The sequence below is a fragment of the Chaetura pelagica genome, unplaced genomic scaffold, assembly GCF_000747805.2.
Source record: "Chaetura pelagica isolate M959 unplaced genomic scaffold, ChaPel_1.0 scaffold10, whole genome shotgun sequence".
Taxonomy (NCBI): domain Eukaryota; kingdom Metazoa; phylum Chordata; class Aves; order Apodiformes; family Apodidae; genus Chaetura; species Chaetura pelagica.
The window spans coordinates 2,690,871-2,705,367 of record NW_009952263.1 but is presented as its reverse complement, the minus strand read 5'-3'; the positions used below and the strand labels follow the sequence as shown (position 1 = coordinate 2,705,367).

The 14,497-nt window shown below is 38.6% G+C and overlaps 1 protein-coding gene across 1 annotated transcript in view; it reads right to left on the bottom strand.

The window, feature by feature from the left end:
• GADL1 (glutamate decarboxylase-like 1) overlaps positions 1–14,497 on the bottom strand; it is a 70,422-nt gene that overhangs the window by 19,675 nt on the left and 36,250 nt on the right. Inside the window, 1 exon segment of the mRNA XM_010007499.1 lies at positions 13,569–13,658. Within this exon segment, the coding sequence (XP_010005801.1) occupies positions 13,569–13,658 (90 nt within the window).

The following is a 14,497-nucleotide window of genomic DNA, read 5'->3' as shown; positions in this document are numbered from 1 at the left end:
ATGGATGACTACTTAAAAACAGCAACTCTGAAAGACTGTAGCTGTCAACAACGAAATAAAATTTGTATGAGCTTCCAGGTCACAAATCAGAAACTGAGAATCCTTACTGGCAAGAAATTGAGTTCTCTACAATTATTTTCACTCTACATCAGAGCCAAAATCAGCTTTAAAAAATTCTGTCAAGAAACAGACTACAATGTTTCGTAATTAGGTCATTTATGCGGATACTTTAAAATAGTCAGGGCTGCTCTTAAACACAGATACCCAGGTCCTAGGAGAGCTGGTTAATCTGGGATGTCAGCCTGTTTTCTATGGGCCAATGGGAAAAAAACCCACAAATTGTTTTGACAGTTTCTTTTGTTTTTTAAGTAGTCATTTATACACACAAGAGAAGCTTTAATTTCAGCATTCATCATCACAATATATATATTTTACAAAGCCTCATCAGCTTGAGCTCCCATAGAAATACAGTAGGATAAAAATTAAAAAGGCAATATGATCCATGATTTTATAAACAAGTGCACTGGTATTAAGGAGGTAATTTTATCTCTGTGTGCAGTAGTGGAAATTCAGGTGCTGGAAACATTGTGTAGTTCAGAAGTTCAATTTTTTTTTTTAAACAAAAATTAAAAACTTGAAGGATGCTGATGACAGTCACAGAAATTATTCAATGGCTAATGAAGACTTAAAGATGTGAATATATTTAGTTCATAAATAAAAGGATGTGAGGTGACTTATGAGGATGTGAGAAAGAAAAAATAGCCTTTTTTCATCCCTTCTCAATCAATCCCCTTTTATACAGAAAAGCTAATTAGCCATTGAAAGAAGGTGCCAAGGAAAATGGTAGGTTTACTATTCCTTTATATTTTCCAGTTAAGAATAGATACCTTTCTGGATGATGTCGGGCAGACACAATTCAGTTTAAATGTACTCTCAAGGGAAAAAGATAAAGCCAGCTAATACCTTCCCACAGGTCTCTGGACTGGCTGCAGCTGGCTCATCTGGTCGGCCAAAAAGAGGCAAAGTGAAGAACTGCATCCCCTGTTCAGACACGTCTTTCCCAGCACACATGGTCTGTTCAGAGAGTAAGAGCACGAACTCTGTGCTGGTGAAGAGCTGCCGCTGCGGGAAGCAGCAGGAGAGGGCAGAGAGACAGAAAAATGGAAAGGCAAGTCCAAGAGCTTCCTGCTCCTCAGTGGCAGACAGCACCTTTTCCTCTGGCCTACTTGCACCCCTATTCTGGTGCACTCTGAAATGCATCTTTTGGACCACCAGGAGCAAAGTAAGGACACTTGAATGCATTGCTGCTCTTCCACATAATCTACATAAGCTGTCCAACATCAGCAGAATTGTAAAGGTAAAATTGTTTCATTTGTATCCTAAAACAACCACGATAGAATTCTTTCACCAAATATTTGTAATCCAGGAATGTTTGTAAATTTTTATAGAAATACTGCATATGCCCTAATGCCCATAGCCTCTGAAATTCGTGTGACATGGGATTTCCTCACTCATACCTGATGTTACAAATACCATTAAATATTTCCCCAGATAGGCTGAACTAGTGTTGAAATTGTCATCCATGTTTCAGACAACAGTAAGAGTTTACTTTTCCTGTGAGGAAAACTAAAGGCTTATACTGTTAAGCAGCTTCTGTTTTCTGACTGATAAGGCAGAAAGATATCTTATCTTGTTTTCCATCAAATACATAGTAACTCATGCTGAAAGGATCCATTAATTAAGAGCAAAACTCATAGATTTTGTTTTCCTTCAGTCCAATTCCCCATAAAATGACCAAAAAAACATTGTGCTATTTATTTTGTAACCACTATTATTGCAGCACAACCAGTTCACTGCTGTTATTTATTAAACATGACAAAACAAGCAGAATGCTAGAAAACAGTTCATTTAGAAACCACAGGGCAGGGCAGGATGGTCAAGTTGCCACTAGAAAGATTTGTAAGTAGAGGAAACTTCAATGTGTAGTATAGAACAGCTCATTTAAAAGGCCACAACCAACAGATCACACTAGCGCTCATTATTCATTGATGAGAGTGTCATTTAGCCCATCTGAAATTTCTGATACTCAAGAATCTTCATACAATATTTAAAGCATTCAGGGAAGCTCCTGTTAACTACAACCTTGCAGATCGAGAGGCTGCGCTCAAAAGGTGCCAGCCAAAAAGCAGTGGCTTCCATGCCACATTGCAGTTTCATTGTGTAAAAGAGCAAGAAAAATCATGCACTAACAATTAAATAACTGCTGAAAATATTTTTTGCTTGGCTGTGTTCATTGCTTTCACTGTCAACAAGATCTGTCCTGTGCAAAGGGCCAACAGGAGGGGAAGATGTTACTTTTATTCTATACATATCCTTCAGCATTGAAATATCAAGGTTAAGGAATATATATAACCATCATGTGTCAAACCAGTGGCTCCAGTGAGCAGTCACCTCATCAAACCCTAGTGAACACTAAAATGCTCACTGCAAGTGCTTCCCTAAAAATCATCTGTTACTTCCTCATTTGTATTCCTTGGTCATCATCCCCATACAGTTTAAACTGGAGATCACAAAAGACAAAAGCCCTGATCCTCTGAACTGCATACGAAAATCCCCACAGGAATGGGGAGAACAGTTGCAGGAAGGGCAGCTGTAGGAGCAGCTGAAAGGCACAAGGTAAAACAATGTGGTGAAACAATGATGGTCCTCAATGAGCCCCACCACCCACCCCACATCAGAGGGGACTGATCTGGGCTGCACAACTGCTTCATTACCCCTCTAAACCCCAGGACTCTGGATCAGCCAGCTAGCCCCACACCAGCCCAGTTCTGTTACAGTCACACAATGCAGCCCTGGAACAAGAGCCCTGTGACCACAACTCAAGAAAGGCCCAAGGGCCTCAATTTGACCAGATTTGTACAGTTTCATTCCAAGCTTTTTTTCTGTCAGTAGGATGCTGCAAAATTCAACTGTCCTTCCACCTCCTTCACATAGGAATATAATACATCCCCTGTGCAAACCACCAGAGCACCTAATCCACACAACCCTTCTGTGACTGCCACTTCCCGAGACAAGACTGTACATGCCCCCCATACCCATGCAATACCCTGTGCAGCCCCAGGGTTGCAAGTTATTGCGTTTTCATCACTAAGGGACCAGTTAGGATACTTCAGAGAGCCCCCCAGGCCTTCTCACCTGAAAGGAGGAAACTCAGAGCTGGTGCACAGACCAGCTTCACAGACCAAGAGAACATATTCAGTGCTCCTGTGGGACCATTCTGCAGCCCCCCAGCACAGAGAGGAGACAGCTCTGAGTCGAGTGTACTGGAGACACTCTGAAATGCTAATACCTCTGAATGTTTTTCTCATTTCCCAGAAAATTAGGAGGTGGAGGCAGAAGAAAAAAAGAGTTCATTATTCCCTAAAATGCCAGATAAAATAATTTAAGTGCACTAAAATATTATTATTGTTTGGTACAAAAAGAAAAGATGATGGCAGGATGAGACAGCTTTTATACAGGTAAAAACTGAGCACAGAATGAAGCTTCTAGTGACCTCAGGACTGCAGTACTTAGACATTCCTGGGATGTTTCAATTATTGAGTTCCCCTGTGATGTATATTGGGTTTCATTTTGATCCACAGGCTATTAAGCATGATCTATGACACTTTCAGAAAAGCTCTAGTTTGGAGTTCAGCCTGTAACTCAAACTTTTTTTTCTTCCATCATTGGTTATTAATGTACATATGGCACTGAGCATAATGAAGAGGTGCACAGATAAGCAGAAGCAATGTGCTGCTTTGTAGGAACATAGTCAATAGAGTCAACCAGAACTAAATAAACTGTGTTGAGTGTCTTCAAATTCTGCTTTCTTATTGAAAGCAGTTCTCTTTGCATGCAGGCACAAAAGGCCATTTAAAATACTAGTCAATATGTTCTAACTCCAAAATGTAGCAAAGAAAGAGTAATTAGTCCTATTTAAGCAGAGGAAAATACATGCTGTTTGGGCAAACAAGTACTAGGCAGTCAGGAATTTGAATGCACTAGCTAAAACCAACAAAATATATCAAGAATAAAGCACTTTGCCATAGGTCAGAATGGAAAATATTTGATTCTAAATAAGTTACTGTATTTTTATTAAAGAATAAACTTTAGATACAGAGGTCCCCATTTCTTGGAAAGCATATATTTGTGACGAATAAGAGCGCACTTTCTTTTGTAGGGTTGTGGGTTTGTTTGTTGACCATGTTTAAGAGAAACTGGAACATGCATGCAGTAGAAGCTGGAGAAATGGAGAAGTCCAAAGGGAAATGCCAAATCCTGCACCTGGGGAGGATCAACCCCAGGCACCAACAGGGGTTGCCAATGCTGGGGGCCACCCAGCCGGAAAGCATTTTGGCAGAAAAGGACATAGGGGGTCTGGTGGACACCAAGTTGAATGTGAGACAGCAATGTGTCCTTGCCACAAAGGCAGCTTGTCTAGTCTGGACTGTATTAGTAGCAGGTTGAGGGAGTTGCTTCTCCCCCTCTGCTTGGCAATGGTGAGGCCACACCTGGAATACTGTGTCCAGTTCTGCACTGCCCAGCACAAGAGAGAGACAGATACACTGAAGAAAGTTCAATGAAGGGCCATAAAGATGACAAAGGGACTGGAGTGTCTCTCCTATGAGGGAAAGTTGAGAGACCTGGCACTGTTCAGCCTAGAAGATAAGGCTTGTGCAGAGAGGTAACCTGAAGGGATTGAAAGAGAGGGAACTAGACTCTTTCCAGTGGTGCCCAGTGACAAGACCAGAAGCAAAGGTCACAAACTCAGGAAGTTCCTTCTGAACATCAGAAAGCACTTTTTTCACTGTCAGAGTGACCAAGCATCAGCACAGTTTGCCCAATGGTTGTGAAGTCTCCAACTTTGGAGACAGTCGAAAGCTGTCTGGGTATAGCTCTAGGCAACCAGCTCAACATAGCCTTGCTTGAGCAGGGGTCTTGGAAAAGGTGGCCTTCAGAAGTCCCTTTCAACCTCAACTGTTCTCTTATTCAGTTAACAAGGCTTTAAAATAATCCAGTTACTTCAGTAATATTAGACTTCATTCTATCTTCTCCCTTTTCAGGAATAATTTTCTTTTACAAGACCCCAAGACATAAATGCATAATTATATACACGTGTATGCATGAGAGCACACACATTTATATTCAAAAAGTGTATCTGAACAATTCTGAAAGGTCTCACAGTCTTGCATTAGAAAATATGTCTTTTCCTTTCTATAGCAGTAATGAACAAAAATATAATACTGTATTTTTGACATGACAACATGATTCAAAAGAAGTGCTTATTTTTATTATACTATTGGAAAATGATGAGAGGTAAAAATGAAGATGACATGTTGAAATGCTCTTAATGCAAAAAAACATGATCAATTCTCACATCATGCTTCTTTTTTTTGCTTATTTTATCTGTATAATATTGGTAATTCATCTTTAATATGCCTGCCTTTCAAATGTGTATCAAGGGTTAAATAGGTAGATTAAATTTAAATTCCCTTTGGCTTCCTATACTCCAAAAATAGTTTAATGTTTTCTCTTAAAAATAACAGAGTTGACTTTGTTTTCAGATTAGCTGTTTTTACCTATTAGCATAAGAATAGGCTAATAATAACATAAAACGTAAAATTATTCTTGTGCTTTCAGCAACGATACTTATTTTTCTTTTTTACCTTAGTCTTTCATAGTAGAATAAACCATTCCAATGCTGCAGTTTTATCTTCATATAACCCTTTTATTAAGATGATGATTCTCTCCAAATTAGAAGCACTTAGGTATCTTTCTTACTTTTTCAATTCTTCACAAGCACAAAGAGAACAATTTTCTGAAGTGTGTCACCAATTGCCTACTGTCCCTACCGCCTACTATAAGAACTGTGCCACTTCCACTTAATCCACCCCAAAGTTTTCTTTTCTGGAAAATAAATGGAGTTTAGTTTTCCCTCTTGGTCCTTCTACAAGCAGTAAGATTTGTAACAAGGTAACATGCTGTATCTATTTGAAAAACATATAAATTAAATAGTACTGCCTTTGTTTACATGAAAATAGCAAGAAGTGCTTCTGGAGTGCTCAAGGACCCTTTAGTCAATCGAATCTGTGGCAACAAAGCACAGAATGCAGTCCCACTGAATCCTCAGGCCTTTGTTTCTGTGATCTTTCAGTTAGAAAATAAGGCTTTTTAGATTATTCCTATAAGTAAACTGAAAGATTTATTATGTGTGGAGCTTTTACAGTGCAAAGGCTTGAAATCAGCTTGTTTGTTTTCTATATCTAAACTGAAAGTTAGAATGACCTTCAGGTTTTAACGGGGCAGTACACAAAACCTCTAAGACATTGGACAAGTGGAACGTATGCTTCCCCTGTAAAAAGAGAGTACATCTACACAGAACATACCCCACTATCCTAAGCCTTTTGTTTGCTTCCTGAAAGAACAGGATCATAGAATCATATAACCATTTAGGTTAGAAAAGACCTTTAAGATCATCAAGTCCCATCATAAACCTAACTCCACCAAGCTCACTGCTAAACCATGTCCCTAAGCAGCACACCTACACTACTTTTAAACACGTCAAGGGATGGCAACTCCATTGCTTCCCTGGGCAGTCTGTTCCAGTTCTTGACAGCCCTTTCTGTGAAGGAATTTTTCCGAATTTCCAGCCTAAACCTCCCCAATACAACTTGAGGTGGTTTCCTTTCATGCTATTGCTTGTCAGTTGTGAGAAGAGACCAGCACTTACCTCTCTACAACCTCTTTTCAGGTCATGTTAGCTAGTCCTAGTGAGATACTTCTTAAACTGCATCATGTACATACTTATGCATGGCCATACTGCTCCTAGTACCTGAGCTAGCTAGGTACTTCCACAGAGCATTACGTATTATGATGAAAATACAACTTGCTTTTGTCTCTCTACAAGTTTGCTCCTTTACTTTGAATTTATCAGTCTCTCCTTATTTTATTTCCTGCCAGTATTTTTCTACACTTTCTCTATCCACCCCCAGCTTCATTTCATGCCATTATGTGTACTATCACATGGAGAAATGATTAAACCCTCCATTTTCCTCAAAAGGATTTTAAGCAAGAAACAACTAGTGTGAAGCCTACTTCACTTCTGGAGATCTAAGCAATCTTGCTCTACAGGTGGCTCAGGGGAGGCAAATCCTTTGTTCAGCATGAATGCAACATACAGAGCTGCAGCAGACTCCCCATGACTTCCATCCTTTCTGTAGGCTGAGTACTAGGGACCCAGTGGGTCTTGAACATGCCCAGCTCAATGTGAACTCTCTTACAAAACTTGCCCTGCATTCTCATCTAGTAAACACATAACAGCAAAACCATTTGGGTTTCTTTGTTCTGAAAATTGAGGGGTAGTTTTAACAGCTGGGTAACAGTGATCTTACAATAGAGATGTTTTGCTGTCAGATGTTATTATTGCTGAATGGGATCTAAACATTGTCAGTTCAAGATACCAGCTGATACTACAAGTCTGTGAAGGGACTGAAGGGTAGAATAAAATAGTTAGCTTTCCAAAAGGCAAAACTTAGATAGTTAAAATTAAGTGGAAGGTAACTTAGTGGTGTTGATTATTGCCTATTCCCTCAATTGAAACAGTATCACTGACCAAAAAATGGTAAAGATTTCTGCATGAATAGAACTGCTTTTAAGTGGAGCACAACTGGTAGTACTCACAACTAAAAAGCCAGTCTGGAAGGGGGGCTAAGCAGAGAGCTAAAACAGAAATCTCTACACTTGACATATAACAAATTGCTAAAATACTACTTAGGACTATTACAGAAAGCATGGGCTGGATGCAGTTCACATCTTTGCCTTCTCTTATTACATCTACTGTAGGTTACAATATAGTCGTACAATTATACCTCCATTCTATTCCCATACACATATGCTAATCATCCCATGAAAGAGCTAGTGTGAGATTAGGTCAGTCTCTCAAAGTACAATATGTGGCTGAGAGTTAAGCTAGCATACAAACCTGCCAATGCAAAATATATACTGAAGTGTAGCTGGCACCTGGGTCCAATGCTAAGCTGAGGTAGACACCATCAATGTATAATGCATTTATCCCTACTACTCCTCATGAAGACTAACAGTGAATTTTGTCCTTTAGTCTAGCACTACTATCTCAACAATCATGCAAGAATAAATGTAACAGAGAACAAAGATATAAATTGTGGTTATTTGCAGATATGCAGTCAGAAACTGCAGTATTCTATTTTGAATTAACAAATCTTTTAAAAGCATGTTATTTTGTGTTCTTACAACTCAAATCTATGGAGGACACATTTAAAACAAAGTCATGCTAAATGTCTTTTTTTAATTAACATTTACAGACACATTTGTACTGATGAGTTATATAAAACTGCAGAAAAAAAAACAAAACATTAAAAAGAGAAACTGTGCAAATCCCTCATTAACGAGGTACTGAAACACTGCTATAATTTTTCTCTGCTATTATATTCCACTGTACTGTTCCTTCTCATTTATCAGAGCTCAGATCTCTCTGCTCAACAATAACAGTCATTTATATGCAACTAAACTATAAAGACTTTATTCATCTGCTACTGTATATTATGTACTACTAGTTGCAAAATAAGAGATGTTGTTACTTTAATAAGTGACTGCTTATTGTATTATTAACTTTCTGAGCAACACCCTCTGCTGAGGAATGGTCACACTACAAGGTAAGTCCTGGTTATTACTGTATTACTCATTTTATGGTTGGTTGGCTTATTGTGCCCCTCCCCCCCAAGGTCCTTGTAGTGTGACTGTTCCACAGCACACTCTGGGTTTAGTGTTGGTTTCTTTATACTTGAATTTATTAACTAAGGTAACAGAGCTGGGTTCCTGGCATCCCTAAGGTTCCCCTTCTGAATAATGAAGACAGACATGTCTTTCTCAAGGGTTGTTCTGACATTAGGCTGCCTAAGTCATGGTCTGAGAGTTCCCCTTCTCCTTCTCCACATTCAAGACAGAGGGAAACCGTGCCAGCTCTTCAAGTAGCTTCCTTGGCTAAGTGCCTCAAGTTATACAGAACGGTTCTGGAACATTTTTTGACCCTGAAGTTCTTCCTGATGAACAAATTTTTTTCAGACAACCCCTTTGGAGGTCCCTATCTGTTTCCCTGAAACGAGAATCCATGCCCCTGGACAGTCTGTCTTCTAGACCTGCCAAAGCAATCTCTTCTACTTGTAGATTTTTGTTTCTTGATATCCACAACAGATATGTAGGTTTCTTTAAGAGAAAGTAAAAAGGTTAAGGAATGGCACCATCTCTTAACAATCCTCCCATGTTGGCAAAAAAAAACCAACAACACAACAACCGGGAACTTCACTGACTCGTTTTCTTTCTGTTCTTTTCCAAACACATTTCTACCCCTTTAAGTTATTCTAATGCAACAAGAAAGCACATGGGATCAGAAACAATTAGATCAACATACAGTATTTACAAATGACTGATGAACAGCTCCGAATCTGTCAGTCACAAAGATTTAACCAATCTAACTTCCATACAGTTCTGTGTAAATCTTAGCATCAATTTTCCTGTTATTTGATGTGGCCCTCCACAGAAACTCATGTCAAACCAAGCTAGATGCTAGAGTCAGTAGGCTACTTGTTACCACAAAAATTACTCCTGTAAGCAAAGTTCAAAGAAACACGTCTCTACCGTTATTCTTCAAACAAACACACACATTAAAATATCATTTAATTGTTTTCTTGTTCAAGTGTAAGAGAAACTTGCAGTACACAAGGATGCCAAGCATTCAAGTAACAGCATTTTGCACACAAATCCCAAGTGAAAATACACTTGCAGAGATATGCTAGGGTCCTTTCTTGTGCATAAACCCAGGCTCACTGCATTTAATGTTGTTTATATAATCTATGCCATTTTTCTCTTGTCCTTCCAAAATACGAGGGCAAATATTCTTAATATAACCAACTGGAGGTTGTTTCCCCTTCCAATTCTAACCTCACACCATATTCAGTAGAAATTTTGGGTACATAAAGATTACGGAATCGGGTCCTTGATTAGTGTTTGATTTATACCACAAAGACCACAAGATTCAGAGGTTGCCAAGGCAACACCACCTCAGCCTTCTTACATTTCTTCTTTGATATGAAACCTCTCATTATAGAAATGTATCACAACACCAGTCAGCATGACAGGCTGTTTTACAAATATGCCTTCAGATAGCACACAGCTATATTCTTCTCTTAAGCTGGGGGGAAAGGCAGCAATAAAGTTACCTTTTACTAAGAGAGGGAGAGAGAAGGGGCAAAAATCACATTCCAAGCTATATAGGCTTTACTATGAAATTATATCCTGAACCTTCTAATGCAGCCAATACATTTTGTATTATTTGGCCAAAAAAACACAAGAGAGTAGGAAGCAAACAGAACAAAAAAATATCCCAAACACACCGCAGAAGTTGCATCTGAGACTGAGATGCTAGACCTTTGAGCAATTGGAACTAACAACTGTGTATAAAAGCTTTACTGAATCACTGGAAATCAGATACTCCAGCATATGTTGATAACAATTACAGACCAGGCAAAGTTTAGTAAAGCATAAAAGGCCTATCAGGAACCCACTGACACTTTTTAAACTTCAATTTTGAGTTCTAAAGTGGTATTTAGCAATATGCCATCAGCCTTCTTTACTCAGCAGTGGCCCATATGCAGTATTACACCTAGAGTTACATTCCAGGACTCTTTGGCAAAACCAGGCTCCTGCAAGAGGAAGGCTGCATTCAAAATGGTTACTTCTGTGTCTCCCCTCAGTTTTTTAGACCACACTGGGTCTGAGCAAACTACAAGCTGATCCACAATGCTCAAGAGATGGCTGGTTGTGTGGGTTAGCAAAAACATGGCAATAGTCTCAGATGCATCTCTTCAAACCTTTCCTTGGGCCCTAGTACCTTCTGTGCTGCCAGGAGGCTTTCCAGAAAAAGTATTGTTAACAACCACCCAGCTCTGCATCATCTGGAGACACTCCAGCATGAGCTGAGAAAGCTGACCTTTGAAATTCTATAGAGAAGATTATAGAGAAGACAAGTAGAAATATGCATGGATTATTGTAGCTATGGAAAAAAATGTAAAAATCTGAGTGCTCTGGGCTTGCAATTTTTATGTCTCCCCTCAGTTTATGGATTATAGTTTCCAGTTACACTTTTCTCACTGTGACCTGTTGACAGTCTGATACAGACACACTGATCATTCTCAGCAGGACACATAATATATCTTAATGAAGTGTTGCAAGAGGGAGAAGAGTGAAAATACCACTAGGGGACACACACAGTCCTAACAAAGCAATTATTCTTTCATCTCATCAATTATGTCAGTGTCAAGTCAGAGGCAACTACGTCCAGTTTGTAATGACGAAATAACACCACTTACAAATATATATAATTGAACGTAATAGTAGCTCCACAATTACCATAGAATGCCCATTTGTATGGTTTCTACAAGAAGAAATACATCTTTATTTTATTGTGAATAATGTCACTGAAAAACACCTTGTAACACAGTTTCCCTCACAGGATATGCCATCTGCTGTGCACTCGGAGTACTGCAAAATGTTAAGGGCATGGACCATCTTGGACCAACCAGTTGCATCCAGAAACTTGCTGTATTGTCTAGAGAACCAGTTTCATTACACAGCCAATTCCTGCTGTAACTGAGAGTGTTCTAAGACTGTGGATGTGCCCAAAATTCCCAGTTTCACTGGGTAACAGAGCAATGTACTGTTTATTCTGTTCTTTATTTCCTCACCACCATGTTGTTTCTCATTCCCTGAAGTGTTCAGCTGATGACTCAACTGACCAGCTGCTGGCTAACCCAAACCCTCCAAGCCACTCTTTCTTATTAGCTTTCAGCTTTGCCTGTTGGAGACTCTGAAGGGGAACATTCTATGCCTGAAGTCCAAAACCCTAGGATTTCTAACAAACAACCTACCAGGAAAAAAAAAAAAAAAAAGCTTCCAAGAAACACAATTTATGTAGGACAGCTAGAAGACTGACATCAGATTCAAGTATCATGCTTCAATCCAGTCAGTCTCAACACATTTCCACACAAAATGGGCCATTGAAGCTGGAGAAGAGCCAGTACAGCAGAAAACCTACATAGTTATTTTGCTTAGGACTTCCTATCAGACCTGTTTGCTTATCAACTTTCACCAGCACTAAACCTCACATAACTAGCCCTAGAAGATAGCATGTTATTCTGAACAATATTGCTGAACAAGCAGTTGAGTAAAATCTATTACTTGCTCGCAGCATTTTTAAGGCATATTTTTCTGTAATTATTGTCAGATATGCAGGTCAAAAAAAAAAAGGAAGATCGATTTCTGGTTAAGCTGAATAACTGATGTTAAAACCTTGTGCAGAAAGAAAATTTGAATGAAAGCATTTTAATGCTTATTTTAGTGAAATGATGGGAATATTCAGGAAGCAACTGGAGTCAAGAAACTGTACATGACCCCATCCACACATCAATGGCATAAGGCAGCAACCTCTCCAGGCTTCATCTTGTTACCATTTACACCTTGCTGATCAGTATGCATTTCTTCTTGCCCAGCGATATATTTGTACTGATTAATGTAATACTAATATAATGACAATGCTGTTTGCATCAGCAATGCTAGAACAAATTGACATTATCTGGAAAAGTCAAGTCAGCATTATTTTTTGTGACCCAGTGCTGTCATCTCATCTGCTCACTGATACACGTTGTGCCCCCACCTAGCCCTCAGTATCCAAAAAGAATATAATACACATCTATGTACATGTAATATATGCATCTATGGTTTAGAATTTATAGCCCTAAATTCTAGGAAAAAATAACTGCAGAACACCAAAGCTGCTACAGAGAGGAGCAAACAAGGGATTGAATTCCTCACAGAATAGCTTATTTAGTAAAACATAATATCACAGCATCTACTGGCTTCTTAATTAAGTCTTAACTATTGATTCCCCACTAGCAGCTTCAAAATTTTACTGCTGGTTTTTTTCAAGAAATTAATTATTTTCTACCAAGATGGCAAAGAGTTACCAAAATGCTCACCAATGAAGTTTTTCCCATTGTATTCCTGTTGTTATTTACGGGTTGTTTAACATCAGAAATGTATTCTTAAACAGTTTCTCACTTGTGTTATCATAGATCATCATAGATAATGCAAAGCAAGTTCCAAGGACAACATTAAGTGTGTGAAACATGTAATGAATACTCTGTCCAGGCAAGAAATGCAGACACTGCTCCTCTTCTCTCAGTTCTGTCATCTACCAACAGCTTTGATAGTAAACTGAATACTTAAAATTCCCTACATCACTTCCATTAAGAGCAAAATTGATTAGCTTTGTCTAAATAGAGACCAAACTTAAAAAATCTTATTAACACCTGTTTAAGGATTAAATCCATATTCTTCTGCTATTTAATGGTGGGCAAAGTCAAAAGGTACCTCACATTCTTATTCGGCACACAGATAAATCAGGAAGCTACAGAAAACACAGTTCATGTGACACTCACCTGGTGTAGCTTCTGCCAAAATTCAGGTCCTTCCTCCATTTTTCTTAAGCTTGGTGGAATGTACCAAAAGCAAACATTTGCATACTCCGGCTAAACAAGAGAACAAGTGATTGCTTATGAGATGTAAAAAATAAAAAAATAATACATAAAATAGCTCATTAAAAAGTTCTGCTTTATTTTTTTATGGGAGGGAAGAAAAAAATAAACCACAAACCTTTGAGTTTACACCTTTTTCATTAAAACTTTCTCCTCCAACTCATCTTTTGCTTCCCTTCTTTGAAATTTGGAATAGCTTTCAATGCATCATATCTCTTCCTGTTGCCAGAAAAAGGAAACCTGTCGGAGTTCCCTTTTCTGTTTTTCTTCCAATATAAATATTTAACTCTCTTTTGCTCATTAAAAATTTTGGTTAGGAAAAAAGTGTAAGATAGGCAGAGAGGGGTAATTTACAGATATAAAAACTGAAACAATTTTAAAAAGAAGAGCAAGTTTTCTTCTGAGTTTTCTGGTTTTTTTAAGTGGAAATTTCCTGTGATGTTTTCCACACATAAGACACAAACTCAGTTTTTTGCACCATTTAACACTTGCAAACCTAGTTCTCCTGACCAATGCCAATCTCCTTTTACAATGTATGATAAACACCACACTGCACAGCACTGGAGTTATTGCTGGCTTTCTCAGCTTCCATACTTTAGAAAAATCTCAGGACACGTTGCATGGTACATGTCATATCCTGGATGTATCTTGTTCATGATTTTAGCAGGCCTTTTGAGCAGACTGAGACTTCACATCTCTGCTTCCCTCCAGAGAAGTTTTGCCTTTAAACTCAGAAGAGATGTAGCTGCAAGCCTTCTGACAAGAATAGCTGTTCATCATGCATTATAGAATAAGGTATACAGAGGTTTCCATTTCATATATGGTTGAGAAAA